At 42.9% G+C, this 14,823-nt stretch overlaps 1 protein-coding gene and 28 non-coding genes across 29 annotated transcripts; all 29 read left to right on the top strand.

The window, feature by feature from the left end:
* The first annotated feature begins 11 nt into the window (after positions 1 to 11).
* Positions 12 to 4,902, top strand: LOC145903823 (protein RCC2 homolog). The gene is made up of 10 exons (XM_082991985.1): positions 12 to 232; positions 521 to 614; positions 676 to 819; positions 962 to 1,147; positions 1,372 to 1,521; positions 1,713 to 1,879; positions 2,085 to 2,265; positions 2,503 to 2,585; positions 2,650 to 2,751; positions 3,200 to 4,902. Exons 1-10 carry the CDS (start codon positions 80 to 82, stop codon positions 3,380 to 3,382), a joined length of 1,443 nt encoding a protein of 480 aa, XP_082848111.1. The 5' UTR covers positions 12 to 79; the 3' UTR covers positions 3,383 to 4,902.
* A 260-nt stretch (positions 4,903 to 5,162) lies between these two features.
* Positions 5,163 to 5,235, top strand: Trnar-acg (transfer RNA arginine (anticodon ACG)). Its single transcript has one exon. It is a non-coding gene; the product is annotated as a tRNA-Arg (tRNA).
* A 104-nt stretch (positions 5,236 to 5,339) lies between these two features.
* On the top strand, positions 5,340 to 5,412 carry Trnar-ucg (transfer RNA arginine (anticodon UCG)). Its single transcript has one exon. It is a non-coding gene; the product is annotated as a tRNA-Arg (tRNA).
* A 1,142-nt stretch (positions 5,413 to 6,554) lies between these two features.
* Trnar-ucg (transfer RNA arginine (anticodon UCG)) lies at positions 6,555 to 6,627 on the top strand. Its single transcript has one exon. It is a non-coding gene; the product is annotated as a tRNA-Arg (tRNA).
* Positions 6,628 to 6,757: 130 nt separating this feature from the next.
* Trnar-ucg (transfer RNA arginine (anticodon UCG)) lies at positions 6,758 to 6,830 on the top strand. The gene has a single exon. It is a non-coding gene; the product is annotated as a tRNA-Arg (tRNA).
* A 131-nt stretch (positions 6,831 to 6,961) lies between these two features.
* On the top strand, positions 6,962 to 7,034 carry Trnar-ucg (transfer RNA arginine (anticodon UCG)). The gene has a single exon. It is a non-coding gene; the product is annotated as a tRNA-Arg (tRNA).
* A 333-nt stretch (positions 7,035 to 7,367) lies between these two features.
* On the top strand, positions 7,368 to 7,440 carry Trnar-acg (transfer RNA arginine (anticodon ACG)). The gene has a single exon. It is a non-coding gene; the product is annotated as a tRNA-Arg (tRNA).
* Positions 7,441 to 7,573: 133 nt separating this feature from the next.
* On the top strand, positions 7,574 to 7,646 carry Trnar-ucg (transfer RNA arginine (anticodon UCG)). The gene has a single exon. It is a non-coding gene; the product is annotated as a tRNA-Arg (tRNA).
* A 538-nt stretch (positions 7,647 to 8,184) lies between these two features.
* On the top strand, positions 8,185 to 8,257 carry Trnar-ucg (transfer RNA arginine (anticodon UCG)). Its single transcript has one exon. It is a non-coding gene; the product is annotated as a tRNA-Arg (tRNA).
* Positions 8,258 to 8,388: 131 nt separating this feature from the next.
* On the top strand, positions 8,389 to 8,461 carry Trnar-ucg (transfer RNA arginine (anticodon UCG)). The gene has a single exon. It is a non-coding gene; the product is annotated as a tRNA-Arg (tRNA).
* A 334-nt stretch (positions 8,462 to 8,795) lies between these two features.
* Positions 8,796 to 8,868, top strand: Trnar-acg (transfer RNA arginine (anticodon ACG)). Its single transcript has one exon. It is a non-coding gene; the product is annotated as a tRNA-Arg (tRNA).
* Positions 8,869 to 9,001: 133 nt separating this feature from the next.
* Positions 9,002 to 9,074, top strand: Trnar-ucg (transfer RNA arginine (anticodon UCG)). The gene has a single exon. It is a non-coding gene; the product is annotated as a tRNA-Arg (tRNA).
* A 130-nt stretch (positions 9,075 to 9,204) lies between these two features.
* On the top strand, positions 9,205 to 9,277 carry Trnar-ucg (transfer RNA arginine (anticodon UCG)). The gene has a single exon. It is a non-coding gene; the product is annotated as a tRNA-Arg (tRNA).
* Positions 9,278 to 9,407: 130 nt separating this feature from the next.
* Positions 9,408 to 9,480, top strand: Trnar-acg (transfer RNA arginine (anticodon ACG)). Its single transcript has one exon. It is a non-coding gene; the product is annotated as a tRNA-Arg (tRNA).
* Positions 9,481 to 9,613: 133 nt separating this feature from the next.
* On the top strand, positions 9,614 to 9,686 carry Trnar-ucg (transfer RNA arginine (anticodon UCG)). Its single transcript has one exon. It is a non-coding gene; the product is annotated as a tRNA-Arg (tRNA).
* A 130-nt stretch (positions 9,687 to 9,816) lies between these two features.
* Trnar-acg (transfer RNA arginine (anticodon ACG)) lies at positions 9,817 to 9,889 on the top strand. The gene has a single exon. It is a non-coding gene; the product is annotated as a tRNA-Arg (tRNA).
* Positions 9,890 to 10,019: 130 nt separating this feature from the next.
* Positions 10,020 to 10,092, top strand: Trnar-acg (transfer RNA arginine (anticodon ACG)). Its single transcript has one exon. It is a non-coding gene; the product is annotated as a tRNA-Arg (tRNA).
* Positions 10,093 to 10,222: 130 nt separating this feature from the next.
* Trnar-ucg (transfer RNA arginine (anticodon UCG)) lies at positions 10,223 to 10,295 on the top strand. Its single transcript has one exon. It is a non-coding gene; the product is annotated as a tRNA-Arg (tRNA).
* A 131-nt stretch (positions 10,296 to 10,426) lies between these two features.
* Positions 10,427 to 10,499, top strand: Trnar-ucg (transfer RNA arginine (anticodon UCG)). Its single transcript has one exon. It is a non-coding gene; the product is annotated as a tRNA-Arg (tRNA).
* A 131-nt stretch (positions 10,500 to 10,630) lies between these two features.
* Positions 10,631 to 10,703, top strand: Trnar-acg (transfer RNA arginine (anticodon ACG)). Its single transcript has one exon. It is a non-coding gene; the product is annotated as a tRNA-Arg (tRNA).
* Positions 10,704 to 10,835: 132 nt separating this feature from the next.
* On the top strand, positions 10,836 to 10,908 carry Trnar-ucg (transfer RNA arginine (anticodon UCG)). Its single transcript has one exon. It is a non-coding gene; the product is annotated as a tRNA-Arg (tRNA).
* A 333-nt stretch (positions 10,909 to 11,241) lies between these two features.
* Positions 11,242 to 11,314, top strand: Trnar-acg (transfer RNA arginine (anticodon ACG)). The gene has a single exon. It is a non-coding gene; the product is annotated as a tRNA-Arg (tRNA).
* A 936-nt stretch (positions 11,315 to 12,250) lies between these two features.
* On the top strand, positions 12,251 to 12,323 carry Trnar-ucg (transfer RNA arginine (anticodon UCG)). Its single transcript has one exon. It is a non-coding gene; the product is annotated as a tRNA-Arg (tRNA).
* Positions 12,324 to 12,453: 130 nt separating this feature from the next.
* On the top strand, positions 12,454 to 12,526 carry Trnar-acg (transfer RNA arginine (anticodon ACG)). The gene has a single exon. It is a non-coding gene; the product is annotated as a tRNA-Arg (tRNA).
* Positions 12,527 to 12,863: 337 nt separating this feature from the next.
* On the top strand, positions 12,864 to 12,936 carry Trnar-ucg (transfer RNA arginine (anticodon UCG)). Its single transcript has one exon. It is a non-coding gene; the product is annotated as a tRNA-Arg (tRNA).
* A 334-nt stretch (positions 12,937 to 13,270) lies between these two features.
* Trnar-ucg (transfer RNA arginine (anticodon UCG)) lies at positions 13,271 to 13,343 on the top strand. The gene has a single exon. It is a non-coding gene; the product is annotated as a tRNA-Arg (tRNA).
* A 131-nt stretch (positions 13,344 to 13,474) lies between these two features.
* Positions 13,475 to 13,547, top strand: Trnar-ucg (transfer RNA arginine (anticodon UCG)). The gene has a single exon. It is a non-coding gene; the product is annotated as a tRNA-Arg (tRNA).
* Positions 13,548 to 13,677: 130 nt separating this feature from the next.
* On the top strand, positions 13,678 to 13,750 carry Trnar-acg (transfer RNA arginine (anticodon ACG)). Its single transcript has one exon. It is a non-coding gene; the product is annotated as a tRNA-Arg (tRNA).
* A 335-nt stretch (positions 13,751 to 14,085) lies between these two features.
* Trnar-acg (transfer RNA arginine (anticodon ACG)) lies at positions 14,086 to 14,158 on the top strand. The gene has a single exon. It is a non-coding gene; the product is annotated as a tRNA-Arg (tRNA).
* The last annotated feature ends 665 nt before the right edge of the window (positions 14,159 to 14,823 follow it).

The raw sequence follows: 14,823 nt of genomic DNA, 5'->3' as shown, positions 1-14,823 counted from the left end.
ATCTAGTTGACAATTCAAAGCACATTATTGCGATAAACTCTTATCAGGTTTGTGTAACGAAACTGCGAATTTAAAAATCATGCCTCGTCGAAAGCAAGAACCCCAGAAGCTTCAAGAGCCCGATAGCAAGAAGGTCAAGGAAACAGACGAGGAAGATGTCCCAAACGAAAATGATTCGACTAACAATGTACCTGTCGAAACTGAAAATGGAGCCGACAAGAAATCAAAAATAGTAAGTCAAACAATGGTTATGTAAATGGTTAAATTATTTAAATTCATTTTCATCACAATAACGTTGTTCAGTTTTTTCTGCCTTTGAATGTTGTTAATCATGGGCGACTAACTTGATAACCCTTGTTATTTTATCAATGTGATGTACAATGTACATGCTATTTTATGTTTCACGTTTATTGTTTGCCATGTACATCGTAACTTTGTGCACAAAATGAATGTCATTTGATTTAATTTTAATTTATATAACCATGAAGTTAGTATAATTTAGTGTATTCTTTTTTTACAGAAACTTTCACTTCCAAAAGACTCCGGTGAAATCATAATTACTGGAGGTGTAAACTGGAGCGTCAATGGAAGGAAGAAAGCTAGGAAAGGAGATGGTAAGTCCTTCCAAACATTTTAGGCATCTTCAATTTGGACAATGCTTCCTGTTTTTTGCAGAGAAATATGAGAACGTTGGTAAAAATCTGTACAAGCCCCAACGTTACAAGTCGATGTGTGGAATTAAAGTGAGCCGTGCAATATCTGGGTGTTGCTCTAACCACAACCTAATCATCACACCGGAGGGAAAAGTATTCTCATGGGGTAAGTTGCCAGACAGTTGAACGCTGATAGAAATGTATGACAAGATAAAACACGATATATGAATTATTTATGATAATGATTGGACTTCTTAGCGTTAAATAATCTTGGGGTGTTATAAATTATATATTGATCACAACTGCAGGGCGAAATGAATGTGGACAGCTTGGCCATGGAGACAGAGATAGATATGACACACCACGCCCTATTCAATCGCTTCAACAATACACCATTGTGAATGGCAGCTGTGGAAAAAATCACACCCTCTGTCTCACTGAGAATGGCAATGTTTTTGCCTTTGGAGATAACACTCAAGGGCAACTAGGATTGGGTTTGTTTTTGCTTTATTTTCCGAAATATAAAGTTGAGCATCTGACAAATAATACATATAATGCTTTATCTGGGAAAACATGTTTGAAATGTAACAGTATGATTGTGTAAAACTGTAAAACTGTATATATGTGTGCTATATAGAGTCTAGTAGTTTGTTAAGTTCCAAAGCGTCAATTTTCTTCTTTTGGTCTAACTTTGTTCATATCCCTCCATGTCAATCAGGGAATTTAAGCACCAACGTTCCAAGTCCAACACGCATCGCATACCATGGCCATCCTTTGGTGGAAGTCGCATGTGGTGGAGACTTTAGTGTTTTGCTAGATTGTGAGGGTGATGTGTACTCCTTTGGATCTCCAGAATATGGCCAGCTTGGTATGAGACAGTTTTATCAGCATGGTTTTAAATTTTGGAAATTGCATGTGTTTTTTTTAGAGCAGTGCCAAAAATTAAATGCAATTACCAAGGCCTGTAGTTCTTACTTTGGAAATGTGTAAAAGTTGCTCTTTATTGTACCTTTGTCTGGCGATGTACATTTTGTTGAACCAGTGTACGTTTTTGTAAAGGCAACAACACAGATGGACAATACTTTGCAAAGGGAAACAAGATTGCATTTGACAATGTAAAGTCTGCTTTCCGTATACCATTGTGGATTGAAAAGACCAAAGGGGGACAGAGTGTTCCAATTAATGATGTGAAGATTACAAGCATTGCCTGTGGAATGAACCATGTGGTATGTCACTTCTTCAGTTTCACAACAATCTGGTACAATAAAAAAAAGAAGACTATCTAAACTCTGTTGAATTAACAATCCTGCCTTTAGTCTGCACCCAAACAAATACGTAATGTTTTATTAACAAATAGACACAAAAAAATCTAAATGCTGTAAAGGAAAAAAATTAAATGTGACAATTGTTAACAAAATTCCATACCGACAGGTGGCTCTGGATGCTAAGAAAAGAGTGTTTACATGGGGATTTGGTGGTTACGGGCGATTGGGTCACTCCGAACAAAAGGACGAGCATATGCCTCGTCTTGTGCAAGCATTCGACCGACAGGGCAGAGGTGCAGTGCAGGTGTATGCTGGATATTCTTTCTCCCTTGCTTTGAACGAAATGGGTGAGTCCATACACTGAAGAAGGTTATGTGTACAACCTCCTAAACTTTTCCTCATTGTCATATATACTTAGTTTGCAGCTGGGTTGTGTAAAATGTTAGAACAACTGTTTACTATTTTTTTTAACTTCTTAAAGCTTGAAAACAGAAGAGGATTGTGTTTGGTGTTGTAATACACAAACTGGCTTAGGTGGCAGATTTCAAAATCTTCTTTTTTGTTAACATTTTCCTATGTTCCAGGGTCGACGTTGTTTTGGGGCTTGCAAGGAAGCGTAAGCAACCGTGACTCGACCATGTATCCAAAACCGGTGGCCGATCTTCAGGTCTGTAAAACACGTTGTCTACTTTTGTAACAAGCCACTTAATCCACTCTTGGCGTTTATTTAGGGATGGAAAGTGCGAAGCATCGGCTGCGGACATCGACACACTGTGGTTGCGGCAGATGAAAGTGTCATTTGCTGGGGTACAGGAACGAGCAATGGTGAATTGGTAAGTTCACACTTCTGTGTCAACAGACGAGACATTTTTAGTGTTTTCTCTTGGTCGTTGCGATTAAAGAGTTGCAAACGCCCAAAAAATATATTCAGAAATTCAATCAAAGAAATAACTACATGGTGTGCTGTACTGTAGTATTGCTGTGTAAAGTATGCATGTGTTTTCAGATTAAGCTGCAACTTATAATATATTGTCCGATTTTAAATGACACATAACACTCAAGTTCAGTACTATTGCAGAGCGGCCAAATCGTAAGAAGTTTAATTCCGAGGCTTGGTCGCGTTACAAACCCATTGTGTTGTTAATTTTTTTCGAAATCATGCTAATGTTTTAAAAATTAACATTTTCTGTGCTTTCTAAAATATTCTGCTGTCCTTTACGTTCAATGTCTTGACGTTAAAAAAATGTCCACAAACCAAAATTCAACCTCATTACCATGAAGGGACTTGGCGACTCGCGAAAATCGAGCGCCAACCCAGATTTAATGAAGAGCATCGGCGGTTTGTTCGTGCAGCGAGTCGAGTGTGGACAAGTTCACACACTCATGGTAGTAAGAGACGAGACGCAGGAGGACAAAGACGCCATTGCTGAGCTGCCCGTGTACGACCCAAAGCCAAATCCCTAGACAGTAAACAGTATCTCGTATATTGCTTTGCCATTAGGGCCAGGGAAGTTCATATTCGCACAGCAGGATTCTTGTTATTGCGAATGTATTTTTGCTCAATGTTTGTTCGTAGTTTCTGTTGTTCTGTTCTTCTTCTTCAGTTGTCCGTCGTGTTTGAACGCTTGTTTTCACTCACCACGCGTTTCGTCGGCGTTTGGTGAATTTTTTTCGCGAAACATTTTCTTCGCGTCCTGTACAGAAGGTTCAACTGTTCGGCTTCTCTCCCGTAGCAATTGCACTGTAATACCGCGTCCGCGCAACCCCGTCCACCGACAAGCAACCAAATGTTTTCAAAAAAATTCAGGCCTTACCATTACCACCTTCAAACTTAATATACAACCTTTTGGACGATATCAGAAAGTGTAACTACGCAACATTTTTACGTCGGTTACGTATTTGGCAACCGTTTTTTTTTTATAAACGCTGTTTGAGAAAACGAAAGTAAACAAAATAAGTCCTCAATTAATTGTAGTTGCCAAGGTACTGCTTCGGGTTTTTGTGCAATTTGAACCCACCACTGCCCGTTAATGCAGTCGACCACTGAACATGTGACAATGGGCTTGTTGCAAAATGTCGATGGTTTGATAGTTTGTTGTATATTTTTTTTTATTCAAAATGATGTACACGAATGTTGGTGTTTCCGGTCCACACGCACGTGACTTTAAAACATACCTTATTACCCTTCTTGTGGGTCGTAACAGCTAGCTACACCCCATACCCCGATATTTTGTCCTATAGAAAGTCAATTGATCTCAATGCGCACCAAAAAAATAGTATGGGCCAGAATCGAATTGAACCATGCTCGATTAAGCGTGTTCTATTGAATATTCTTTCTTTGTTGGTACGTTTATATCGTATTGCATTCTGCGGAATTCTGTTCAGTGTGTAACAACCACTGACGTATCTGATCTGTTCATTCAACTTGTATTACCCAAATTGTCACCCATCAAGTTCACGCGGCACCCTTTCCTTACCTACGTTTGCTCAACATTTTTCTAATTCATCATACACATATACCAGGCGCCTGTTCTTCAACAGGCGGTCAATTTCTACTTGTTCGTATCATTTTGTGCTGAAACGTGACGTTGTGTGTACCTGACCTGCCGCATCACATTTCCATTACAATCTCAACCATTCCAAGGTTCGGTGTAAACCAAGTTCGACCACCATTTACCCTCTTTCGCTACATCCAGGACTATTGGCGGCCTTCTGTTTGCTGTTCAATTAATTACTATGCACAGGTACGTGCCGCCTAAATTTGCAAAAGTGCCTCTGCCGCTACCTCCTCAGACACTACTGTAAAATTTGTATTTCAAACGGTTACTGTCCAACACAGTTTCTCACGTGAACCACTTAACCGTGACACGAATTATGTACTGATATTTCAACAGTGGCTTTATTGTTAGCTGATACGAAAACTCTTATTTTTAATGTTTTCCGGTATCATAATTGTTCGAGTGTACGTTGCGTAATACAAGATACCCAGACTTCAAAGCAAGAAGTGGCTTTTTTTGAGCTTGTTTGCAATGCCAATGAAACTTATTGTCAATGGATAACGCGTCTGACTTCGGATCAGAAGATTCCAGGTTCGAGTCCTGGCGTGCTCGCTTTTTTCATTAATATCGTGGGGGCACAAGCACAAAATCGGAAATGATTCGTGTCGTGGTAAGACAGTTGTTTTATTTGAATATTGTAGCTGGACAAGGATCAAATATTCAATTTGTTGATGTTACTGACGTGGGCGCGTGGCGCAATGGATAACGCGTCTGACTACGGATCAGAAGATTCCAGGTTCGAGTCCTGGCGTGAGGACAAGCATAAAATCGGAAATGATTCGAATCGTGGTGAAACTGTTGTTTTCATTGACTAGTGTGGCTGGACAAAGATAAAATATTCCATGTTTGTATGTAAATTTCGTGGGCGCGTGGCGCAATGGATAACGCGTCTGACTTCGGATCAGAAGATTCCAGGTTCGAGTCCTGGCGTGCTCGCTTTTTTTATCAATATTATGGACGACAAGCATAAAATCGGAAATGATTCGAATCGTGGTGAAACTGTTGTTTTCATTGACTATTGTGGCTGGACAAGGATCAAATATTCCTTGTGTGTATGTAAATTTCGTGGGCGCGTGGCGCAATGGATAACGCGTCTGATTACGGGTTAGAAGATTCTAGGTTCGAGTCCTGGCGTGCTCGCCTTCTTCATCAATATTATGGAGGACAAGCATAAAATCGGGAATGATTCAAGTCGTGGTGGTGGTGAGACTGTTGTTTTAATCGATTATTGTGGCTGGACGGGGATCAAATATTCCATGTGTTTGTGTAAATTTCGTAGGCGCGTGGCGCAATGGATTACGCGTCTGACTTCGGATAAGAAGATTCCAGGTTCGAGTCCTGGCGTGCTCGCTTTTTTCATCAATGTTATGGAGGACAAGCATAAAATCGGGAATGATTCGAGTCGTGGGGAGACTGTTGTTTAAATCGACTATAGTGGCTGGACAAGGATCAAATATTCCATGTGTGTATGTAACTTTCATGGGCACGTGGCGCAATGGATAACGCGTCTGACTTCGGATCAGAAGAATCCAGGTTCGAGTCCTGGTGTGCTCGCTTTTTTCATCAATATTATGGAGGACAAGCACAAAATCGGGAATGATTCGAGTTGTGGGGAGACTGTTGTTTTAATCCAATATAGTTGTTGGACAAGGATCAAATATTCAGATTGTCAATGTTACTGACGTGGGCGCGTGGCGCAATGGATAACGCGTCTGACTACGGATCAGAAGATTCCAGGTTCGAGTTTTTTCATCAATATCGTTGGAGAACAAGCATAAAATCGGGAATGATTCGAGTCGTGGTGAGACTGTTGTTTTTATCGACTAGTGTGGCTGGACAAGGATCAAATATTCCATGTGTGTATGCATGTTTCGTGGGCGCGTGGCGCAATGGATAACGCGTCTGACTTCGGATCAAAAGATTCCAGGTTCGAGTCCTGGCGTGCTCGTTTTTTCATCAATATTATGGAGGACAAACATAAAATCGGGAGTGATTCGAGTCGTGGGGAGACTGTTGTTTTAATCGACTATTGTGGCTGGACAAGGACAAAAAATTCCATGAGTGTATGTATATTTCGTGGGCGCGTGGCGCAATGGATAACGCGTCTGACTTCGGATCAGAAGATTCCAGGTTCGAGTCCTGGCGTGCTCGTTTTTTCATCAATATTATGGAGGACAAGCATAAAATCGGGAATGATTCGAGTCGTGAGGAGACTGTTGTTTTAATCGACTATTGTGGCTGGACAAGGATAAAAAATTCCATGAGTGTATGTATATTTCGTGGGCGCGTGGCGCAATGGATAACGCGTCTGACTTCGGATCAGAAGATTCCAGGTTCGAGTCCTGGCGTGCTCGCTTTTTTCATCAATATTATGGAGGACAAGCATAAAATCGGGAGTGATTCGAGTCGTGGTGAGACTGTTGCTTTTATCGACTAGTGTGGCTGGAGAAGGATCAAATATTCCATGTGTGTATGCAAATTTCGTGGGCGCGTGGCGCAATGGATAACGCGTCTGACTTCGGATCAGAAGATTCCAGGTTCGAGTCCTGGCGTGCTCGTTTTTTCAACAATATTATGGAGGACAAACATAAAATCGGGAGTGATTCGAGTCGTGTGGAGACTGTTGACTTAATCGACTATTGTGGCTGGACAAGGATCAAATATTCCATGTGTGTATGTAAATTTTGTGGGGGCGTGGTTCAATGGATAACGCGTCTGACTTCGGATCAGAAGATTCCAGGTTCGAGTCCTGGCGTGCTCGTTTTTTCATCAATATTATGGAGGACAAGCATAAAATCGGGAATGATTCGAGTCGTGGGGAGACTGTTGTTTTAATCCAATATAGTTGTTGGACAAGGATCAAATATTCAGTTTGTTAATGTTACTGACGTGGGCGCGTGGCGCAATGGATAACGCGTCTGACTACGGATCAGAAGATTCCAGGTTCGAGTCCTGGCGTGCTCGCTTTTTTTCATCAATATCGTTGGAACTCAAGCATAAAATCGGGAATGATTCGAGTCGTGGTGAGACTGTTGCTTTTATCGACTAGTGTGGCTGGACAAGGATCAAATATTCCATGTGTGTATGCAAATTTCGTGGGCGCGTGGCGCAATGGATAACGCGTCTGACTTCGGATCAGAAGATTCCAGGTTCGAGTCCTGGCGTGCTCGCTGTTTTCATCAATATTATGGAGGACAAGCATAAAATCGGGAATGATTCGAGTCGTGGTGAGACTGTTGCTTTTATCGACTAGTGTGGCTGGACAAGGATCAAATATTCCATGTGTGTATGCAAATTTCGTGGCCGCGTGGCGCAATGGACAACGCGTCTGACTTCGGATCAGAAGATTCCAGGTTCGAGTCCTGGCGTGCTCGTTTTTTCATCAATATTATGGAGGACAAGCATAAAATCGGGAATGATTCGAGTCGTGGGGAGACGGTTGTTTTAATCCAATATAGTTGTTGGACAAGGATCAAATATTCAATTTGTTAATGTTACTGACGTGGGCGCGTGGGGCAATGAATAACGCGTCTGACTTCGGATCAGAAGATTCCAGGTTCGAGTCCTGGCGTGCTCGTTTTTTCATCAATATCGTTGGAGCACAAACATAAAATCGGGAATATTTCGAGTCGTGAGGAGACTGTAGTTTTAATCGAGTATTGTGGCTGGACAAGGATCAAAAATTCCATGAGTGTATGTATATTTCGTGGGCGCGTGGCGCAATGGATAACGCGTCTGACTTCGGATCAGAAGATTCCAGGTTCGAGTCCTGGCGTGCTCGCTTTTTTCAACAATATTATGGAGGACAAGCATAAAATCGGGAATGATTCGAGTCGTGAGGAGACTGTTGTTTTAATCGACTATTGTGGCTGGACAAGGATCAAAAATTCCATGAGTGTATGTATATTTCGTGGGCGCGTGGCGCAATGGATAACGCGTCTGACTTCGGATCAGAAGATTCCAGGTTCGAGTCCTGGCGTGCTCGATTTTTTCATCAATATTATGGAGGACAAACATAAAATCGGGAGTGATTCGAGTCGTGTGGAGACTGTTGTCTTAATCGACTATTGTGGCTGGACAAGGATCAAATATTCCATGTGTGTACGTAAATTTCGTGGGCGCATGGTGCAATGGATAACGCGTCTGACTTCGGATCAGAAGATTCCAGGTTCGAGTCCTGGCGTGCTCGTTTTTTCATCAATATTATGGAGGACAAGCATAAAATCGGGAATGATTCGAGTCGTGGGGAGACTGTTGTTTTAATCCAATATAGTTGTTGGACAATGATCAAATATTCAATTTGTTAATGTTACTGAGGTGGGCGCGTGGCGCAATGGATAACGCGTCTGACTACGGATCAGAAGATTCCAGGTTCGAGTCCTGGCGTGCTCGCTATTTTTCATCAACATCGTTGGAGCACAAGCATAAAATCGGGGATGATTCGAGTCGTGAGGAGACTGTTGTTTTAATCGACTATTGTGGCTGGACAAGGATCAAATATTCCATGTGTGTATGCATGTTTCGTGGGCGCGTGGCGCAATGGATAACGCGTCTGACTTCGGATCAGAAGATTCCAGGTTCGATTCCTGGCGTGCTCGTTTTCTCATCAATATTATGGAGGACAAACATAAAATCGGGAGTGATTCGAGTCGTGTGGAGACTGTGGACTTAATCGACTATTGTGGCTGGACAAGGATCAAATATTCCATGTATGTATGTAAATTTCGTGGGCGCGTGGCGCAATGGATAACGCGTCTGACTTCGGATCAGAAGATTCCAGGTTCGATTCCTGGCGTGCTCGTTTTTTCATCAATATTATGGAGGACAAGCACAAAATCGGGAATGATTCGAGTCGTGGGGAGACTGTTGTTTTAATCCAATATAGTTGTTGGACAAGGATCAAATATTCAGTTTGTTAATGTTACTGACGTGGGCGCGTGGCGCAATGGATAACGCGTCTGACTACGGATCAGAAGATTCCAGGTTCGAGTCCTGGCGTGCTCGCTTTTTTTCATCAATATTGTTGGAGCACAAGCATAAAATCGGGAATGATTCGAGTCGTGAGGAGATTGTTGTTTTAATCGACTATTGTGGCTGGACAAGGATCAAATATTCCATGTGTGTATGTAAATTTCGTGGGCGCGTGGCGCAATGGATAACGCGTCTGACTTCGGATCAGAAGATTCCAGGTTCGATTCCTGGCGTGCTCGTTTTTTCATCAATATTATGGAGGACAAGCATAAAATCGGGAATGATTCGAGTCGTGGGGAGACTGTTGTTTTAATCCAATATAGTTGTTGGACAAGGATCAAATATTCAGTTTGTTAATGTTACTGACGTGGGCGCGTGGCGCAATGGATAACGCGTCTGACTACGGATCAGAAGATTCCAGGTTCGATTCCTGGCGTGCTCGTTTTTTCATCAATATTATGGAGGACAAGCATAAAATCGGGAATGATTCGAGTCGTGAGGAGACTGTTGTTTTAATCCAATATAGTTGTTGGACAAGGATCAAATATTCAGTTTGTTAATGTTACTGACGTGGGCGCGTGGCGCAATGGATAACGCGTCTGACTACGGATCAGAAGATTCCAGGTTCGAGTCCTGGCGTGCTCGTTTTTTCATCAATATTATGGAGGACAAATATAAAATCGGGAGTGATTCGAGTCGTGTGGAGACTGTTGTCTTAATCGACTATTGTGGCAGGACAAGGATCAAATATTCCATGTGTATATGCAAATTTCGTGGGCGCGTGGCGCAATGGACAACGCGTCTGACTTCGGATCAGAAGATTCCAGGTTCGAGTCCTGGCGTGCTCGCTTTTTTCATCAATATTATGGAGGACAAGCATAAAATCGGGAATGATTCGAGTCGTGGTGAGACTGTTGCTTTTATCGACTAGTGTGGCTGGACAAGGATCAAATATTCCATGTGTGTATGCAAATGTCGTGGGCGCGTGGCGCAATGGATAACGCGTCTGACTTCGGATCAGAAGATTCCAGGTTCGAGTCCTGGCGTGCTCGCTTTTTTCATCAATATTATGGAGGACAAGCATAAAATCGGGAATGATTCGAGTCGTGGGGAGACTGTTGTTTTAATCCAATATAGTTGTTGGACAAGGATCAAATATTCAATTTGTTAATGTTACTGACGTGGGCGCGTGGCGCAATGGATAACGCGTCTGACTACGGATCAGAAGATTCCAGGTTCGAGTCCTGGCATGCTCGCTTTTTTCATCAATATCGTTGGAGCATAAGCATAAAATCGGGAATGATTCGAGTCGTGAGGAGACTGTTGTTTTAATCGACTATTGTGGCTGGACAAGGATCAAAAATTCCATGAGTGTATGTATATTTCGTGGGCGCGTGGCGCAATGGATAACGCGTCTGACTTCGGATCAGAAGAATCCAGGTTCGAGTCCTGGCGTGCTCGTTTTTTCATCAATATTATGGAGGACAAACATAAAATCGGGAGTGATTCGAGTCGTGGGGAGACTGTTGTCTTAATCGACTAGTGTGGCTGGAGAAGGATCAAATATTCCATGTGTGTATACAAATTTCGTGGGCGCGTGGCGCAATGGATAACCCGTCTGACTTCGGATCAGAAGATTCCAGGTTCGAGTCCTGGCGTGCTCGTTTTTTCATCAATTTTATGGAGGACAAGCATAAAATCGGGAATGATTCGAGTCGTGGGGAGACTGTTGTATTAATCCAATATAGTTGTTGGACAAGGATCAAATATTCAGTTTGTTAATGTTACTGACGTGGGCGCGTGGCGCAATGGATAACGCGTCTGACTACGGATCAGAAGATTCCAGGTTCGAGTCCTGGCGTGCTCGCTTTTTTTCATCAATATCGTTGGAGCACAAGCATAAAATCGGGAATGATTCGAGTCGTGAGGAGACTGTTGACTTAATCGACTATTGTGGCTGGACAAGGATCAAATATTCCATGTGTGTATGTAAATTTTGTGGGCGCGTGGTTCAATGGATAACGCGTCTGACTTCGGATCAGAAGATTCCAGGTTCGAGTCCTGGCGTGCTCGTTTTTTCATCAATATTATGGAGGACAAACATAAAATCGGGAGTGATTCGAGTCGTGTGCAGACTGTGGACTTAATCGACTATTGTGGCTGGACAAGGATCAAATATTCCATGTGTGTATGTAAATTTCGTGGGCGCGTGGCGCATTGGATTACGCGTCTGACTTCGGATAAGAAGATTCCAGGTTCGAGTCCTGGAGTGCTCCCTTTTTTCATGAATATCGTTAGGGCACAAGTATAAATTCGGGAATCATTTTTGTCGTGGCAAGACTGTTCTTTTAATCGAATATTGTAGCTTGACAAGGAAAAAATATTCAATTTGTTAATGTTACTGACGTGGGCGCGTGGCGCAATGGATAACGCGTCTGACTACGGATCAGAAGATTCCAGGTTCGAGTTTTTTCATCAATATCGTTGGAGAACAAGCATAAAATCGGAAATGATTCGAGTCGTGGGGAGACTGTTGTTTAAATCGACTATAGTGGCTGGACAAAGATCAAATATTCCCTGTGTGTATGTAACTTTCATGGGCACGTGGCGCAATGGATAACGCGTCTGACTTCGGATCAGAAGAATCCAGGTTCGAGTCCTGGTGTGCTCGCTTTTTTCATCAGTATCGTTGGAGAACAAGCATAAAATCGGGAATGATTCGAGTCGTGTGGAGACTGTGGACTTAATCGACTTTTGTGGCTGGACAAGGATCAAATATTCCATGTGTGTATGCAAATTTCGTGGGCGCGTGGCGCAATGGATAACGCGTCTGACTTCGGATCAGAAGATTCCAGGTTCGATTCCTGGCGTGCTCGTTTTTTCATCAATATTATGGAGGACAAGCACAAAATCGGGAATGATTCGAGTCGTGGGGAGACTGTTGTTTTAATCCAATATAGTTGTTGGACAAGGATCAAATATTCAGTTCGTTAATGTTACTGACGTGGGCGCGTGGCGCAATGGATAACGCGTCTGACTACGGATCAGAAGATTCCAGGTTCGAGTCCTGGCGTGCTCGCTTTTTTTCATCAATATTGTTGGAGCACAAGCATAAAATCGGGAATGATTCGAGTCGTGAGGAGATTGTTGTTTTAATCGACTATTGTGGCTGGACAAGGATCAAATATTCCATGTGTGTATGTAAATTTCGTGGCCGCGTGGCGCAATGAAAAACGCGTCTGACTTCGGATCAGAAGATTCCAGGTTCGAGTCCTGGCGTGCTCGCTTTTTTCATCAATATTATGGAGGACAAACATAAAATCGGGAGTGATTCGAGTCGTGTGGAGACTGTTGTCTTAATCGACTATTGTGGCTGGACAAGGATCAAATATTCCATGTGTATATGCAAATTTCGTGGGCGCGTGGCGCAATGGATAACGCGTCTGACTTCGGATCAGAAGATTCCAGGTTCGAGTCCTGGCGTGCTCGTTTTTTCATCAATATTATGGAGGACAAACATAAAATCGGGAGTGATTCGAGTCGTGTGGAGACTGTTGTCTTAATCGACTATTGTGGCTGGGCAAGGATCAAATATTCCATGTGTATATGCAAATTTCGTGGTCGCGTGGCGCAATGGATAACGCGTCTGACTTCGGATCAGAAGATTCCAGGTTCGAGTCCTGGCGTGCTCGCTTTTTTCATCAATATTATGGAGGACAAGCATAAAATCGGGAATGATTCGAGTCGTGGTGAGACTGTTGCTTTTATCGACTAGTGTGGCTGGACAAGGATCAAATATTCCATGTGTGTATGCAAATGTCGTGGGCGCGTGGCGCAATGGATAACGCGTCTGACTTCGGATCAGAAGATTCCAGGTTCGAGTCCTGGCGTGCTCGATTTTTTCATCAATATTATGGAAGACAAACATAAAATCGGGAGTGATTCAAGTCGGGTGGAGACTGTTGTCTTAATCGAGTATTGTGGCTGGACAAGGATCAAATATTCCATGTGTGTATGTAAACTTCGTGGGCGCGTGGCGCAATGGATAACGCGTCTGACTTCGGATCAGAAGATTCCAGGTTCGAGTCCTGGCGTGCTCGTTTTTTCATCAATATTATGGAGGACAAGCATAAAATCGGGAATGATTCGAGTCGTGGGGAGACTGTTGTTTTAATCCAATATAGTTGTTGGACAAGGATCAAATATTCAATTTGTTAATGTTACTGACGTGGGCGCGTGGCGCAATGGATAACGCGTCTGACTACGGATCAGAAGATTCCAGGTTCGAGTCCTGGCGTGCTCGCTTTTTTCATCAATATCGTTGGAGCATAAGCATAAAATCGGGAATGATTCGAGTCGTGAGGAGACTGTTGTTTTAATCGACTATTGTGGCCTGACAAGGATCAAAAATTCCATGAGTGTATGTATATTTCGTGGGCGCGTGGCGCAATGGATAACGCGTCTGACTTCGGATCAGAAGATTCCTGGTTCGAGTCCTGGCGTGCTCGTTTTTTCATCAATTTTATGGAGGACAAGCATAAAATCGGGAATGATTCGAGTCGTGGGGAGACTGTTGTATTAATCCAATATAGTTGTTGGACAAGGATCAAATATTCAGTTTGTTAATGTTACTGACGTGGGCGCGTGGCGCAATGGATAACGCGTATGACTACGGATCAGAAGATTCCAGGTTCGAGTCCTGGCGTGCTCGTTTTTTCATCAATATTATGGAGGACAAGCATAAAATCGGGAATGATTCGAGTCGTGAGGAGACTGTTGTTTTAATCGACTATTGTGGCTGGACAAGGATCAAAAATTCCATGAGTGTATGTAAATTTCGTGGCCGCGTGGCGCAATGGATAACGCGTCTGACTTCGGATCAGAAGATTCCAGGTTCGAGTCCTGGCGTGCTCGCTTTTTTCATCAATATTATGGAGGACAAGCATAAAATCGGAAATGATTCGAGTCGTGGTGAGACTGTTGCTTTTATCGACTAGTGTGGCTGGACAAGGATCAAATATTCCATGTGTGTATGCATGTTTCGTGGGCGCGTGGCGCAATGGATAACGCGTCTGACTTCGGATCAGAAGATTTCAGGTTCGAGTCCTGGCGTGCTCGTTTTTTCATCAATATTATGGAGGACAAGCATAAAATCGGGAATGATTCGAGTCGTGGGGAGACTGTTGTTTTAATCCAATATAGTTGTTGGACAAGGATCAAATATTCAGATTGTCAATGTTACAGACGTGGGCGCGTGGCGCAATGGATAACGCGTCTGACTACGGATCAGATGATTCCAGGTTCGAGTTTTTTCATCAATATCGTTGGAGAACAAGCATAAAATCGGGAATGATTCGAGTCGTGGTGAGACTGTTG

The sequence above is a fragment of the Ascidia mentula genome, chromosome 5 (assembly GCF_947561715.1).
Source record: "Ascidia mentula chromosome 5, kaAscMent1.1, whole genome shotgun sequence".
Taxonomy (NCBI): Eukaryota; Metazoa; Chordata; class Ascidiacea; order Phlebobranchia; family Ascidiidae; genus Ascidia; species Ascidia mentula.
The sequence above is the reverse complement of the archived record's forward strand: the minus strand, read 5'-3'. Positions and strand labels throughout refer to the sequence as shown.